At 36.3% G+C, this 15,412-nt stretch overlaps 3 protein-coding genes across 3 annotated transcripts in view; 2 read left to right on the top strand and 1 right to left on the bottom strand.

The window, feature by feature from the left end:
* The first annotated feature begins 1,533 nt into the window (after positions 1-1,533).
* Positions 1,534-8,723, top strand: LRRC39 (leucine rich repeat containing 39). Its single transcript, XM_010006657.1, has 8 exons — positions 1,534-1,658; positions 2,569-2,674; positions 3,613-3,769; positions 4,300-4,436; positions 6,011-6,156; positions 6,537-6,689; positions 7,725-7,864; positions 8,668-8,723. Exons 1-8 carry the CDS (start codon positions 1,534-1,536, stop codon positions 8,721-8,723), a joined length of 1,020 nt encoding a protein of 339 aa, XP_010004959.1.
* A 242-nt stretch (positions 8,724-8,965) lies between these two features.
* On the bottom strand, positions 8,966-15,206 carry TRMT13 (tRNA methyltransferase 13 homolog (S. cerevisiae)). The gene is made up of 11 exons (XM_010006776.1): positions 15,063-15,206; positions 14,728-14,774; positions 14,573-14,639; positions 13,684-13,746; positions 13,480-13,549; positions 12,977-13,083; positions 11,866-12,033; positions 11,500-11,572; positions 10,759-10,833; positions 9,511-9,925; positions 8,966-9,200 (listed from the first exon to the last, which is right to left on the bottom strand). The coding sequence occupies exons 1-11, from the start codon at positions 15,204-15,206 to the stop codon at positions 8,966-8,968; spliced, it is 1,464 nt and encodes a 487-aa protein (XP_010005078.1).
* An 89-nt stretch (positions 15,207-15,295) lies between these two features.
* The window catches only part of SASS6 (spindle assembly 6 homolog (C. elegans)), a 13,663-nt gene continuing 13,546 nt past the window's right edge, over positions 15,296-15,412 (top strand). The window contains exon 1 of the mRNA XM_010006656.1: positions 15,296-15,363. Coding sequence (XP_010004958.1) covers positions 15,296-15,363 — 68 coding nt within the window. The remainder of the gene's footprint in view (positions 15,364-15,412) is intronic.

The raw sequence follows: 15,412 nt of genomic DNA, 5'->3' as shown, positions 1-15,412 counted from the left end.
AAGAGTATACAATGTTCTCTTTCCAGGAAAAAAAGATCAGTCCCTCTTTAGGAATCCAAATGCTAAACTGCATTGTGCCACGCTGTGGTTGCTGTGTTTCACCTGTCAAATCCTGCCATTTTTCCTTAAATATTAAGAATCCTTAATATTAATGTATTGGACCAGATTCCTCTTTATTCAAGCATTATAATTTTATTTTAATGCTGTCTTTACAACAGAAAGCAATCCTCACAATTTACATTTCTTACTATTGGCCCTTCACATTTTTAATTAAGTGCTTTGGGTATAATCAAGCTTTACAAATAATTATGTTATCAAAAGACATAGTAAACATAAAGTAGAACGATAGACAGCTTGAACACAAAAATGTTCACTAAGCTGTTGTGGCTTATCCACGCCACACAAATTTACAGTGGAATAAATATAACAGAAGAGATTACTCTAAAAGACAGACATGCAACAATTGTAGGAAAATACATGTGTGAAAAGACCTGAAATTCCATTTTGTTGTTATTTACCTGCTTGTTTGGAATAAAGTTATCCTCCCTTTTTGTGTTTGAATGGGTATGTAAGATGTGTTTCTTTCTTCTCCCTGCAAATATTAGTAAGAAACTTGAAAGAAAGCATTAAGATCATCAGTGTTCAGGGTACATTCCTGTTGGCACCAAGTATAGCTTTCCAAGCTTATCTGAGTATCAGTTTCTTGGCAGTTTATTTCCCAAAAAAACCCTTTCCCAAATGACTGCAATAATGGCAATGAGAATGCTTTTAAGAGGGGTGCACTGATTAGGATGACTGAGTATCTTACTTCTCTGCTCTTCAAGAAAAGAGGTATTAATTATCTCACTAAAGAATAGGTGACTTCAAAACTTTAGGCTGAAATTATTTTATTTTTTTTAATGTGGATCCTGGCACTCAGCAGAACTACAAGATTCAAAGAGAGAACTGAAGAATTTAAAAAGCCTTCTCTTAAAGGTAATGCATTACTAACTATAAAATGTATTATCATGAGTTAAACATTTAAGAAAATGAATACAAATAAAGTATATTAATTTATATCCAGCGACAGTTCAATTTCTCTAAAGTGCAAAACTCCTTTAGTTACAAAGGTCTCAGGAAGCAGCTACTGTGATTTAATTGCCTTGAATTGCAGGTAACAGCTTAATTTCTCCTGGGAAGGGCATGAATGCTCATATCTGTATTTAATAATTATAGTCAGTACTCAGTCTGCCATTGGAAGAAACTGAGAGGAGCAGTTGTTCACTAAGAATGCAGAGAGATTGTAGGAATACCATTTCTTATTTTAAGAAAATGTAGCTAGGTGCAGTTATCTATTTTTTTTTAAAGAAAGCAGTTGCTAAAATTCAGTTGTCAGTTCTGTACATTAACTAAATTTAATAATAAGACGAAGTGGGTATTTCAGTCTTTAGTTTCATGTCACTGTCCCCATCTGGTAGCTGACAGGTGCACTGATGCATTGAGCCTGAAATTCACAGTCAGATCCCTGTGACTGGATCTGAACATGTAGGGATCATGACTGAAACTGCAGTTTGCCTTGGAACTTTCACTGCTGTGAAGACACTTTGGGAAGTGAGAATACACAAGATCAGTGAAGAATTACGGAAAGAAAAAGAATTCAGAGAGAGGTCTGCAGGAAGGTAGGTAATTTGTAGATCTTTGTATGTGAAAAGGTTGACCATAAGTTACATTTCAGAAGACTATATGATTGGTATTTTCATCCACAGTCTAATTCTTTAGTCATTACTCCAGCAGAATTCCCACCAGTTAGAATCTAGCAATATGGTCAGGTCAAGCCAAGAATTGTGTTTTATGACAAAAATACCAGCTTATACACTGTATCCACTAACTTCAGATATTGAAGTTCTCTCCTGTGTATGTATTCTCACCAGGGGAGATTTGATTTTTTATGCTTTATTCTCAGTGGAGGCATTAACAGGATTGCTCGGTCTTCTGTCTGGCCAACAATTTCATGAAATGTGAACACATTTAGCATTCTATGTTTGGAACACTTCCTAGTATGTCAGATGTGTTTGAAAATTACTAACAAGTTCAAAAGTTGCTAATGGAAAATAGGAGCAGAAAGAGAATTAGCCTCATTTTCCTAATTCTTTCTTAAGTCCCCTTTGGAACTAATCAAGCTAAAATAATCCTCGGCTGATTGACCATGTTTGATTGCATTTACATTTGGTGGAACTGAAGACTTTCTATTTAGGAGACTGCTTCAAAATGAATGGCTTTTAAACTTAATTCCATATGACTTTATATTTTATTATCCTGCTGCAGCATGATGAAAATGAATGAAGTTATATATTCCTTCTGACTGTAAATTTGAAGTACTATAAAATAGAATTCCTATAAATTACATCTGCCAAACATTACTTTAGGTTCTTGTCTTCCCTCAAATTTATAGTATATTTAGCATGCAGATATAATAAATGTTGTTTGACACCCAAAAAGGCTACTGTATCTTTGTTCCAGAAAATAGAATTATAGTAATTATTGCCTGTGTTCATTGTTGCACCACTGACAGATCTCTCTCCCTTGTAGGCTGATACTAGTCTGGGAGGAGAGAGCTGCTTTAGCAAAACTCAAGGAAAAAGTTATTAATGAAGATGGAAGAGCAATTTTAAGGATAGAAGAAGAGGAATGGAAGGTAGTATTGATTGGAATGTACATTGCTTGGGTTGAATGACTGATGCGGTAGAAAATTACTCATTACAACTTTGCACTCACCATTTTACTATTTTATAATCTACGAAGTGCTGCTCACTGTGTGTTAACAATGAATTGAGATGCACTGCTGTGAGAGTGTAAAAGCAAGCTGATTTTTTTCATCTTCAGTATTAAGGATTATTCTGCATAAATGCAGTCCAAAAGGCTTTTCTGCATTATAAATTACTTACAGTAGAAATTATTAGTTTAATTATGTAAACCCTCATTTAACATTAACGCACCAAAACTACTGAAATGTATCATGAGAAAACCCTCTGTGTTTAAATGCATTAAGATATTTCTTACTGTTGCTTACTTTCTCTAAGAGTGAAAACAAGCCAGCAGATTCCCAGACTACTGATATTCTTGTTTCTCATGCATGGGGGGACATGGCTGACTGTCAAATCAATAACAGAGTGGAAGCTCACAGTCTGTTCTGAGCCATGTGAAATGCAGATGCCAGTTCCTATAGAGTGGTGAGAATTAGACCAAGTTAAGGCCAGTGAGAGGGTGACAGCCACACCCAGCAATACTCTGGTGCTCCATAGGCCACTGTTCTTTGTTCAGAACTCGTAGCATACAGACATTGTAGTTTTTCTATCCCTCAGCTCCTCTGCTCTCAGTTCCTCACTGTTTCCTAAAATAATTGGAAATACAATTTAGATCACCATTTAAATACAAAAAAACCTATTTAGAGTTGTTTAATTTTCAGTTATATTTGCTTTGTTTAAAAAAGAAAAAAAAAAAAAAAAAAGAAGAAACAAAAAAAGCAACCCTCAGTAACAAGACTGTTAATGTTTCAAATAAAACTTCTACCTAACGCTGTGTTCTTTTTGTATATTAAGCTGAATTTCTTCTGGTTCATATTTCTTGTCTTAGACTCTACCTTCATGTTTATTGAAACTGCTCCATCTCCAGGAATGGCAGCTTCACAGAACGAGTTTGCAGAAAATCCCTCAGTTCATTGGAAAATTTCACAATCTTCTTGTTCTGGATCTCTCCCGGAACTCAATTGAAACTGTACCTAAAGAAATCGGTGAGCTGTGCTTTCTTTTTTATTTTAAGTTGCTTTCTAAGAAAATTTGTCTTATGCAATCATGCCATTTTTGTTCACTTTGCCTGTCTAACAATACTATTGAGTTGTTAGAAAACAAGACAATTTAAATCTGACACTGAGACAGAGATCTTAAAAACATGGATTCCACATAAATTAAAAAAGATGGCCAGGTGGAGGAGATAGATCTTTATGAAAGCTCCCTGTGAGAAAAAATAAAGCTTGTAAGCCAAGCAGATACTGGACATCACAATGCAGCTATAAAAGTGATACTGAAAAACAGGCTTCATGTTCTGAGTCCACAGCATGAGTAGACTATGCTTTAGTTTTTAGGGCTTTTTTGTAGCAGTCAATTGGAGTTCAGTTTATTATTTTGAATTTAAGTGATTTATTTTTCCGTGACAACACAGAGTACTTGTGTAACAGTATAAGGGTAATACAAAACAAGTAATATTGTATTTCAAGTAGAATGAACATGAACATTTACCATTTCTCATTTGTGCTCTCTGCAGGCCAGCTGACTAGCCTCCAAGAGCTGCTTCTCAGTTACAATAGAATAAAGTCTATTCCTAAGGAAATAAGTAACTGTGTCAGTCTTGAAAGACTGGAACTGGCTGTCAACAGGAGTATCTGTGATCTTCCACCTCAGGTTTGATGAACTGGGTTTTTTTGCTTAGTTTTGTTTAATTAATTTGTTTAATTAATGCTTATTTTTAATTTATCCATAAATAATTATTATTAAGTGTTGCACCCCATGTTTTCAGGTTTGCTTTGATAATCTGATTTCACAAGTACTCCACAAAAACACCTATGTGAACAATAATACATATTTATATGTGATTATATGTTATTAATATTTATATCACTATTCAAACTGAAGCCACGTGAGAGGGATATGCATATACCTGAGTGGCTGAAGGAGCCAGTCTTTATTTTGTCCAGATAAATAACTTGGTAATGCATATGGGACAGTGATACACTTGCTGTTATTTGTTTAGGTTGAAGGTCTTCACTGATTTACCCCACTTAGGATCTGATGCCTTAGCACAGAGAAGTTCCCTTTTATGGTTGAGAATACAAATTGGTGCCATATACTAGGACACCACTGTGAGCATCTTTACCAGAGCTGTTAGCTATGAAGAGGGTTTGTGTCATTTACACAACTGCCCATGCACAGTTAAGTGAATATTGTTCTGAGATGCTGAATGCAATTCAGAGAGTAAGAACAATTGCTTGCCTACTATTGAGCTTTAATTTGGACTGGACTAAATGTGAAAGAGACCTGCATCTCTAGGTATTAGTCTCTTAGACAGAGATGACATGTATGTAAACATATTTACTTGTCATAATTTAATTAAAAAACAGTAGCGGTGATAGATGACAGCAACAGCTGCTTTGCAAAATAAATACCAAATAAAAAAATCTTCAAACGAAAATACAAACTATTAATTAGAATCCAGAATTTACAAAAATCTATGTGAATAAAGGTTATGTACTCTATTGCAGAGTGATAGCTGCTAAAAGCTGATAGCACACATAGCTCTGTCCTGCTGAGACTCTGCTGCTGGGACAGGGTGAAGCTTTGGTTCTATGTACGTGAGTGGCATTCTGTGTTTAGACAGCTAGACCAGAGTTGCCATAACACTTCTTTGGGTAACTTGAACATTATAAAAGCACCTGAAGACATGATTCACCAAAGGAATTAGGTGTTGCAATACTGAATTATGCTGTTTAATTTTTAGAATGTCTTGCCTTAGTAATAGACTTCACAACATGGAACATGAACGTAGGTTCAGTCTAAAATATAGTCTGTGCAATTTGATCTATAAATATCTGAATATTTGACTAAAGAAAAATGGCATGTTGCATGGGGTGTGAAATAGTAGGGACAATGGTGTCTTTAATACTCCTTTTCTTCTCAAGGCATGGGTTATACCTGTATTGTAGTCGTGGCATTCAGCTTCTTAGCTGTTAGGGTACTTGCTGGGTGGGAGATTAAGTTCTGCTTCATCAGTTGCAAACCTACCTACCTTCCAGGTGAGAACTGTAATTGTTAGGTAATATCAACTATGGCAATTCAGAAACCATTTTGTGCTTACTAAACCAACTCCAAAATGTGTTGTAATGTTTTTAAATTGTTTCTTTTTATCACTCAACATTGTATCAGCACTGCTGTAATGGAACAGCTATACAAACTTGCATTATATCTCCTTTTCTTTTCAGCTCAGTGATTTAAAGAAACTTTCTCACATAGATTTGAGCATGAATCAGTTTACTACCATCCCTTCAGCTCTTCTCAACATGCCAAATCTAGAATGGTTAGATATGGGGGGAAATAAACTCCAGGAGCTTCCTGAAGAAATTGACAGGTAAATAAAACTCAAAGCTCACATCTTAGTCTCAGTACCATTGTATTTACATTCTATTTATTAAATCCTACTTAAAAATATTATTTTAATGTTAACCTCACTGCAAGCTTAAGATTTATCAGCCTTTAATATGATATGTTGGATAAGCTGAAGTAATCCATTCAATAAACCCTAAATTTAGTATCAACTATCAAATATTTTTTGCCAGTGACATTTTTGACCAGATGTTGGGTGATTACCTAGGATATGGGGTTTCCTTTCCTTCTTTTTGAGACCCCTTTATGTGGCTGTAAAAAATAATCAATTTATTACTTTATATTAATGATTGATAAGATAGATTTTCTACATACTGATTCATTGTGCAAATGCCTGTTTTACAGAATGGAAAATCTCCACACTTTATGGCTCCAAAGAAATGAGATAACCTCTTTGCCAGAAACCATTACTAATATGAAAAATCTTAGTACTCTTGTCCTTAGCAATAACAAAATTAAGGATATTCCAGCTTGTATGAAGGATATGACAAATCTGAGGTAAGAAAAAGCAACAGAAATATAAATATTAGAAGATGAGCTTTAAAGCCTCCCTTGAGTTGTGCATCAGGGAAATACTAAGGAAGTGGAAAAGAAAGGCACGTTCACTGTTGTACAGATGGACACAAAAGCATATAAATCAGCATAATTACACAGATCCACAACAGCTGACGATCTGGTCAAGAAAGCTGTGTGTAATACACTTATTTATTGTGCTTATTTGAATAAGTAAGCTATATAGTTACAGTCCCAATTGAAAAAGGAGATTGTAATACATTTTCTCATTTCCAAAAGGTGCAAATGCCCAATTCTAATTGGCCTTTTATATTGTTCTCTAAAGCAAAAAGCCTGGAGGAAAAATGTGTGACAAGCATAAAAATGAGAAAAAGTAAACCCTGAAGTCAAGCATTTGGAATTAAAGAAAAAGGATTAGGTACAAGGGTATGGATTAAACTCTCCTGTACTTGATTTGGAAAAACAAAAAAGAATTAATATAAAATTTTAATTGGTAGAATGAGAAATTATTTTCTATCCTGTGACAGAAACTTTCATTTGAGTTACTGGATGCTGGCCATTTTAGAGAAGGAACGCTAGTCTAAATCAATCATGTCTAACCCAGTACAACAACTCCCATTTTGGGATGTTTCAGGAGAATCAGCACCTCATTAAACAAATATGTATGAGCATAGGCCCAGGGATGGACCAAGAGCAGAGGAAGAAAGGGGTGGCTTTACCTTGCAAAGCTGGGGGGAGGCAGGCAGGCATTTGTACCTTGTTTGCATCCACTCATCTGTTTGTGGATTTTCAGTAAGGCTGACAGATTAAATTATGAGAGCTGCAATGTTTTCTTCCACCATTATCAGCTACTGTTATTATAAGGCATCTTCTTAGCTTATTACTAACATAGTGGTGTTTAGCTGAAGACATTTTATTTTGCTTAAAATACTGTTTGAGAAATGTCATTATAGTTTCAAAAGAGTTATTCTCTCTGGACAAGACCTATTGCAAGAGTAATCTTTTCTGGTGAATTGTCAGATTTGTCAACTTCAGAGGCAACCCCTTGGAGTTAGAGGTAACACTCCCTCCATGTGAGAATACAGAAGAGGAGGAGCAACAGGAAATGTTCGGCATTGAATTCATGCACGTATATATCCAGGAGTCACTCAAGAAATCAGGTGTGGTTTTTTTATTAATTCTGATCTCTCTGGAATATAGAAATAAAGGGAAGTGTATGCTGTGTAAAACAAAGCTAGAACTTGTAGGCAAATGAAATATGATTAATCGTAATAAGTGAGATTTTAAAAAAAATCTGTAAACAGACTTTCAACGAGGACAGGGGCACTGTTACTGGGAGGTGGCACAGCAGGTCTTCACGCAAATATTTTCTAATGGGAACATACTGAACCCATGGAACATCAGTATAAATGTGCATGAGTAACTGGAAGTTAATGCCTGTCTCTTTCTCCCAGCTTGCTTTCCCTGACAGAAAATCCAGTCACCTAAACAAAACACACCAACAATTCCATCCCATTTCTAAATCACTGTGGCAAAAAATGCTGTAAGTACTCTTAAAGTTAACAGCTTAGAGCTTGCAGTAACAGACCAAAATAAGCACTTCTCAACAGATGTGCAGGTGGCAGCTGTTACTTGCAGAGAGAACTTCATGCACTGCCGATATACAATGTTCATTCCGTATATTGCGAAGGGCTAAAAAATGAATGACTGAAATGCTTTTGATTTAGAATGCCAAGCCAGCTTTTTTATTGTCAGTATTTCATGAATGATCAAATTAGCAAAAATACATAAGAAGACAGTATACAAGTAAGTTTTCTTCCCTAACAGATTCCCCTAGCAGGAAGGGCTGATGAAAGTACCCAGGCCTACTTCTATAACTTAAGAGGAAATAGAAAGCTACCCTGGAATTCAAGGTGAAAATAAAGTATGTTAATTTCTCTTTTTTTAACCTACTGTCTTTCAGGAAATCTGGAAAGTTGTACTTCTGGTCCTTCTCCTGTCATAAACGCTAATGAATAAAGAATGTAACTGCGATTGGAAGAAAATATCAAGTATACTTCTTCCTAGCAAAGAGGCTACAACAGGTTTCAAATATTCTTAGGGATTTTATTATTTTATTTTTCCACTGATGAGAACTGATTTCTATATTTGTAATTCCTGGTGAAACTGGGAAATATAAGGACTTTTCCTGGATACAGAAAAGACTAAAACAGGTTTTATTGTAATAAATGAATTAGCTTTTTTAAAAATGCAGATATATTTTAAAGGTTTTTTCCTGCCAGTTCCAAATCTATCTCCTGACATGTTGCTGACTCTGGTATCAAAGATGGACTTGGGACAGCTGTCAACAGGACATTCTCCAAGGACACAGCAGACTCTGTATAATACTGGAGTGCAGCCTTGTATCCTTGTTGTTGTAAATATTCAATCCTTCCGTGATCAATCAGCAGTTTACAGAGGCAACCTATCTCTTTTCGTTCTTCAACAGTAAGTACCCTAGTTTCATAAAAAGGAGGGAAAGAACAAATGTGTCAGAAGAATAGTTTTGTTAATTTATGTTAGTGATTATGCTTAGAAAAACTACTGAAAACACTAAATTCATTTCAGTTCAGGCAAGCATGACTGTTTAAATGTTTTGAAACGTATGTCCATGAAAACTGTATTTTGAAAGTAGATTTATATACATTTAGTAATTAAAATGTTTCTGTAAAATGAGTCATTTTGAGGACCTAGAACAGTTTTATATAACACTATAGATAATGTTGCTTATCTGCAGGAACCCATTTGCTAAAAAATAATTACATACCCTTGTAAAGTATCAGAACCACTCTCTGTTTTGCTGAATGTTTGCTCGTGATCTTCTATGTCATTAGTTTGATCTTCACTTTCTTGACTTGCAGAAGCTTTGCTTGTGGTTTCTCTCATGCCACAAGTAGCCCAGCTACTCATTCTCTGAAAATAATTAAATTCTATTGGTCCAAGTCCTACTGATTTAAAAAACTCTCTGCCTACATAATGTGTCCAGTCACACTTGTGATGGCAGCACAGTGCAATAACAATTCCAGCTACAGGCTTACAGTCTTCTTTGTTGCTTTCATTATCAGAAGAATTGTTAGAAGCCACCTCTGTCTTATCATTCCTAGAGCGTTTTGGTGCAGGCTCTTCATTTTCTCCATTACAGCAAGTTGTGTAACTTTCAACCAGACATCTCAAAGCAAGATCTGGGAAAAAAACAAATATACCCCTCACAAAATCTAGTGATTAACACCATGGCATTATTCGTAAGGGTGCATCATGGTTGGGAATGTACTTCCCAGAAAGAATAACAGAAGTATACATCACAAAATAAGCCAAAAACATATGTCAAGTGTAACTAAAGCTATAAGCATGCTTTGACAACATGAAAACCCTAAATGCTAAATGAGTATTTTGAGACCTCTGGAGCTACTAAGGTCTTTTCTTCTACATAAGTGAATCTGAAATAATCTGAAATGATTTGGTTAGTGAATTGGCATATTGAAGGAGGATATCATCATATTGATGTAAAATATGCAAGTATTTGCTCTGAAGGTTTGGTATCTAGGACATAATTTATTTAATATGTACATTTACTTTTTAAATGCTTAACTGTATCATCTTTATAACAGTACCAATATAGTTGTCGTATTTGAGATGTCTTTCTGTACACCATAGACATTAGAAAAAGTGTATTCACTGAAAATTATCAGGACAGAAACTCTTCTCTTTTGTTTGCTTGGGATGCATATTCAGATGCCAGTACAAATTTAGAAAAAAATAATCATTTTAGAGTAGAGGCTACAGTGCTAAAACAGATACTTTCAATTTGTTCTACTCTATAGAAAACAAGAAATGTTTTACTTCTGTCTAAAGTAGCCCTGCACCTATTCCACTCAAGTCAACAGATGTTTAGAAGATAATTGCTGCTTTCACCAATAAAGGGTGAGAGGGCAAGAAAAGCTTAAAAGGACAGTCCATTCAGATTGTAAGGTTTAGTATCCTAACTTTCTGCAGTTAACACATGAACAATTCATACCTGTTGCAGCACCACACAAATGTTTCCCAAATCCTACCACTGGTAGATTTTTCTTCTCTAAAATAGGTACCTTATCTGGAGGAAAAAAACCCAAAACATCACTGAAAACCACACACGATCCTAGAACCTCTGCTATAATAATACAGCACACTTAAAAAAAATAATACGTTTATCGCTACTAAAAATAGTGATCTGTAAATACAGTTATAAGCTATTAAAGGGAAGTTCAACTTTCTCTTAATTTGTTTTAGAAAAATAATCTTAATTTGTGGCTGAGAAGCATATTTAACCATATCAGCCTTTCTATACTGCTTATGAAACATAAATAAGACATGAAGGCATCCCCTGATGACAGGTGTTTCCACAAATTTTGTAGTATTGATACACACACGTCAGTGATATGCATGACTTGCTTCATTCTGCACACCTAAAACAGACAATGCAAAGCTGTTTAATCCTGAAAATTCTAAAAAACCTTCAAAATGGTTTTGTTTTGGTACTTCTCACCTATAATGATGTCCTGTAAGTGTGTAAACCCCAGAAAATTTTAAATCACTATTTAATGTATATATGTGTATATGTATGTATATACACACATTAACATGTCCAAGCAACCACAGAGAATAATCTTCAAAACCAAGAACATTTAGGCATGCTACATACAAATCGACTTGACTCCAGAATTGAAAATCTAAAATTAAGCTTCTGTTTCAGAATTACACCAGCCAAGAAGGAACTTACTTAAACATAAATGTTGAATATCAACTTGAAGCCGTTCAAATGCAGAATCTTTCCTTTTATGTTTTCCATCCACCTGTGTAAAGAGAACAAGATCATCAAGTAGGGCTTATTATTCTGCTTCAGGTTATAATGTAAAACTGTCTTCCTGTCAAGTCAACACCTGCACATTTCCAACATCAGACATCAGGATTTTTTCCTGATAATTTTTTCATTTGGGAAGTGTGAAACGTAAGCAATCACACTTCCAAAACTTTAAAAATTGAAAGGCTTTATGTTATTTTTGAAGATAAAAAGCAAATACAAACAGCTTCAGTAACAACAGTTTAAAAAGTTATACTCTGTTAATGTGACAATATCCTCTCTTACCTTGAATCTTGTTGTTGCCCTTTCCACAAGCAAAAACTGAACGTTTTCAACGTTCTGTAATGCAGCATCAACCCAGTGAGACAGCTTTCCTCGCCCAGCTCCAAACTCAACAAAACATCTTCCTGGACCAAGTAAATGTAATTTTTCCATATGACCTAAAATAGAAGCCTACAAACATCAACACATTATTTACAAACCAAGCAAATATATACACTATGTATTGTAATGCCTGAGAGAAAAATTATTACTTCACCAAACTGCTAAGACCTTTACAATTCTTCCCTTCCATGAGGGATTAGGGAAAAGATCTTGTGTGTATAGAGGAAAGGGATTATATGGCTAGTTGGCATCACCCTGCCCTTCTCCAACTGCTCACAGAACTCCACCCTGAAGTTTTTGGAATGGATTTTTGGGATCAGGTATGCATTATAATACCTTCTCTGCTGATTCTCAAAGTGGCCAAGCAAAATACAGGTACTGTACTGGATTTTCTGTGAAGTATCAGTGCCTGCAGGGCCTTCTCCCTCTGCTGCAATTACATGTTTTGTAATACATAGGAAAGTAAAGCTCAGGAAGAAAGTACAGGAAACAGACATTGCTTGTTTTTAATTTTTCTTCTTGCTACAGTATGCAATCCACCTCCCTTGAAATTCCTCCTATTCCATATACATTAAAAAAGCAGAAGGTAAACTTGGGCTCTCAAATTATTTTTATGCACCCATTACAAAACCAGGAAATCTAGGACCAGCTTCACAGAAAAAGTAAAAAATTCCTTTTACTTCTGAGCAAATATAAGATTTTCCCTTTTGTAGCTCAGATTTATTATGAGCTCATGTAAAATAAGAATATATAAGTAAAAATTCAGAAGAATACCACATGATTTGCAATTTATTTCAATATCCTAATAAACATTTGTTACTAACACTCAACAAAGCAGCCTTTCTAAGGTTATATTCCTGCTACTATTTGAAAAGTATAAAATTATACAGCATATCACATTTCCTCTCTGTGAAGTAATTAGCATTATGCAGGCACAGATGCTCAAATTTGCAGGAGCAGAATTCCACATGTCTAAAAATCTCCATAGCTGTTAGTAAAGCAGTGGCCATACCTGCTGCTTCAGGTGTTTGAAAGCAGATTCCCCATTCTTTGGGTCATTTAAGGCTTCTTGTACAGCCTGGTGGGACAGTATTTGTTCCTTAAGGCAAAGTTCCAGGCCTGCATGCAAATGCAAAACTCCTGAAAACTGGAAACCTAAGAGTTTCTGGTCTTGTCACACATACATTGCAATAGTCAGACATGAGCTCAATTTGTAGAGCTAACAAAATAGCCTGTTTGAAGCCTAAATCTACCATTGTATGTTTATAACAGAGCTGGGAAGGGAAATAAGCTATATGAACTTAAGAGCAGTGTTTTATCATTCTCGCAATCTAGTTTATTCTTCTGAGTAAAATTTAGTTTTGGAGGACTGCCTGCATCTTGCTGATAATTATTTCATATCTGTTTAGTGCCAAATATCTCACAATTTCACAGATATTTAACAACAAAAATATCAATTCATTATTTCATCAATTCCACTTAAAATATCTTATTCTCAGTATTAAGTAAGCTCACCAGTACTTGCTTTTTTCAACTTCAGAATTAAGTTCTCCAGCTCTTCTTTGGACAGTGAAGAGATAGGTACCTTTTTAAGGAAAAAAAAATAAATACTGCGTCTATAAATACAAGACTTTTTTTTTTTTTTTAGTTCTTCAGTCATATGATAAATTGCAACATGTTATGTAGGGACTAAACTTGCTAACAAATAATTGTACTCACTTGTTTTTCTGGTATTTCTGCTACATCTTTTAAACCTGCATTAATATCTTGAACAAAGTAGACCTTTAAAAATAAAAATAAAAGAAATCTGATCCTGTTAATTATCAGGAAGCAAAAAGCTAAATTTGTCAATGTTTTTTATCATAAGGTACGTAGCAGTAGGAATCTACTGCAAAAGATGATACTCCAAGTATTTTGTTTTCTATAGCGTGATCGTAAATCCCCAGCAGAAATTACTCTTCTGACACAATTTTACAAGATTTAACACACTGATAAGGTAAGTTATCAGTGCTTACTAGGCTGATTCCAGAGACGACTTTAAGGTTTCTCAGGTGATTCTAAAGCTTCAATAGTGATAAGGCAAACAAAGAAGTCTTGAAACAACTTCTTGAAACAACTGTTGAGACATAGATTCCAATTCCTTCCCTTGGCACTGGCTGCAACAGTCAGTGTAGCTTTCCATAACTCATGGCTAGGTTGGGAGACGGGCAGCTGGCTAGGGCAGCAGACTGCCAGAGGTAGGAAAATACCCAGAGCCTCTTTGTTAGCTTTACTTTCTGAGGACAACCCCCCACCAAGCCTCTAAAATGAGAGGCATTATGAGACTGATCTTCGAGAACATTTCTGAGAAAGATTAATTAAGCCTTTTAGTTTGTAACTAAGAGAACTGAAAAGTTGTTCAGAACTACAGTGAGAAGGGACAGAGAAGAGGCTCGAATGTAATTTCCATTTCAGCAAGTACTTACTCAGCTTCCATACTGCCCTTACTGTAGCACTTGCTAGGACTGCTGTCCTCCAGCTCACAGCTGCTGTCAGCACAAGAAGCTTTCTGTAATGTTTAGGGCCTTAAATCTGAGGGGAAATAGTGCTGAATTTACACTGCACTTACTGGCTTTGGCTTCTCTCTTGAATTACATTTTTTTAAATGCTTTTGTAGTTGGTCTTCATATACAGTACTAAAACCCAAATGGAAAGAAAAGTAAGTAACAGCATTTATCATGTGAAGTCTGACAAAGAATAGAAAAAACATTTATATATACTTACTGTTTTGGATCAAGTGGGCATGGAATTCTTTTTCTGTCATTTTCTTCCTAGTTATGAAAGAAAAAGTTTAGACAACACTTCAGCATGCACTCAGTGTTCCCGTTGTAAAAAGCTGTTGAAGAACATCCAGGTTTCATAAAACATCTATTCGGAGATAGGTGAGTTAACCAGAATGGAAAAATGTGGACAATCATTTAACACTTAGATCTAAACGAACAGTGCAACGGCAGCGATGCTGCAGTGACGGCCTGAGCGCGGCCAGGCCCGAGGCGCCTGCCTCCCTGCCGGGGCAGCCCGGAGGCCCCGAGCACCTCCTACCCGGCACGGCCCGATACCTCCTGCTGCCCGTGCTCCCCGCAAAAGCGCCTTCCGGGAGCCGGGATCATCTTGCAGAAGCGTTTCTTCCTCTGCACGAAGTAGGCACAGCGCCCGGGCCCCGGGAGCCCGCCCAGCTGCTGCCCCGGCTGCCGCGCCGCCATTTTCCTCCCGGCATCCCCCGCCGCCCCTGCCTCGCCTCCATCTTGGGGCTCCTCCTCCGCACGAGCCGGCGGCAAACTCGAAGCGCAAGATGGCGGCGGAGAGAATGTTCAACGGGCCGGTGTGCGTGCAAGTGCGGTGCCAGGGCTGCGAGGAGAGGTGAGGGCCGGTGTGCGTGCGAGTGCGGTGCCAGGGCTGCGAGGAGAGG

The sequence above is a fragment of the Chaetura pelagica genome, unplaced genomic scaffold (assembly GCF_000747805.2).
Source record: "Chaetura pelagica isolate M959 unplaced genomic scaffold, ChaPel_1.0 scaffold69, whole genome shotgun sequence".
Lineage (NCBI taxonomy): Eukaryota > Metazoa > Chordata > Aves > Apodiformes > Apodidae > Chaetura > Chaetura pelagica.
This window is presented reverse-complemented; position numbering and strand designations above follow the sequence as displayed.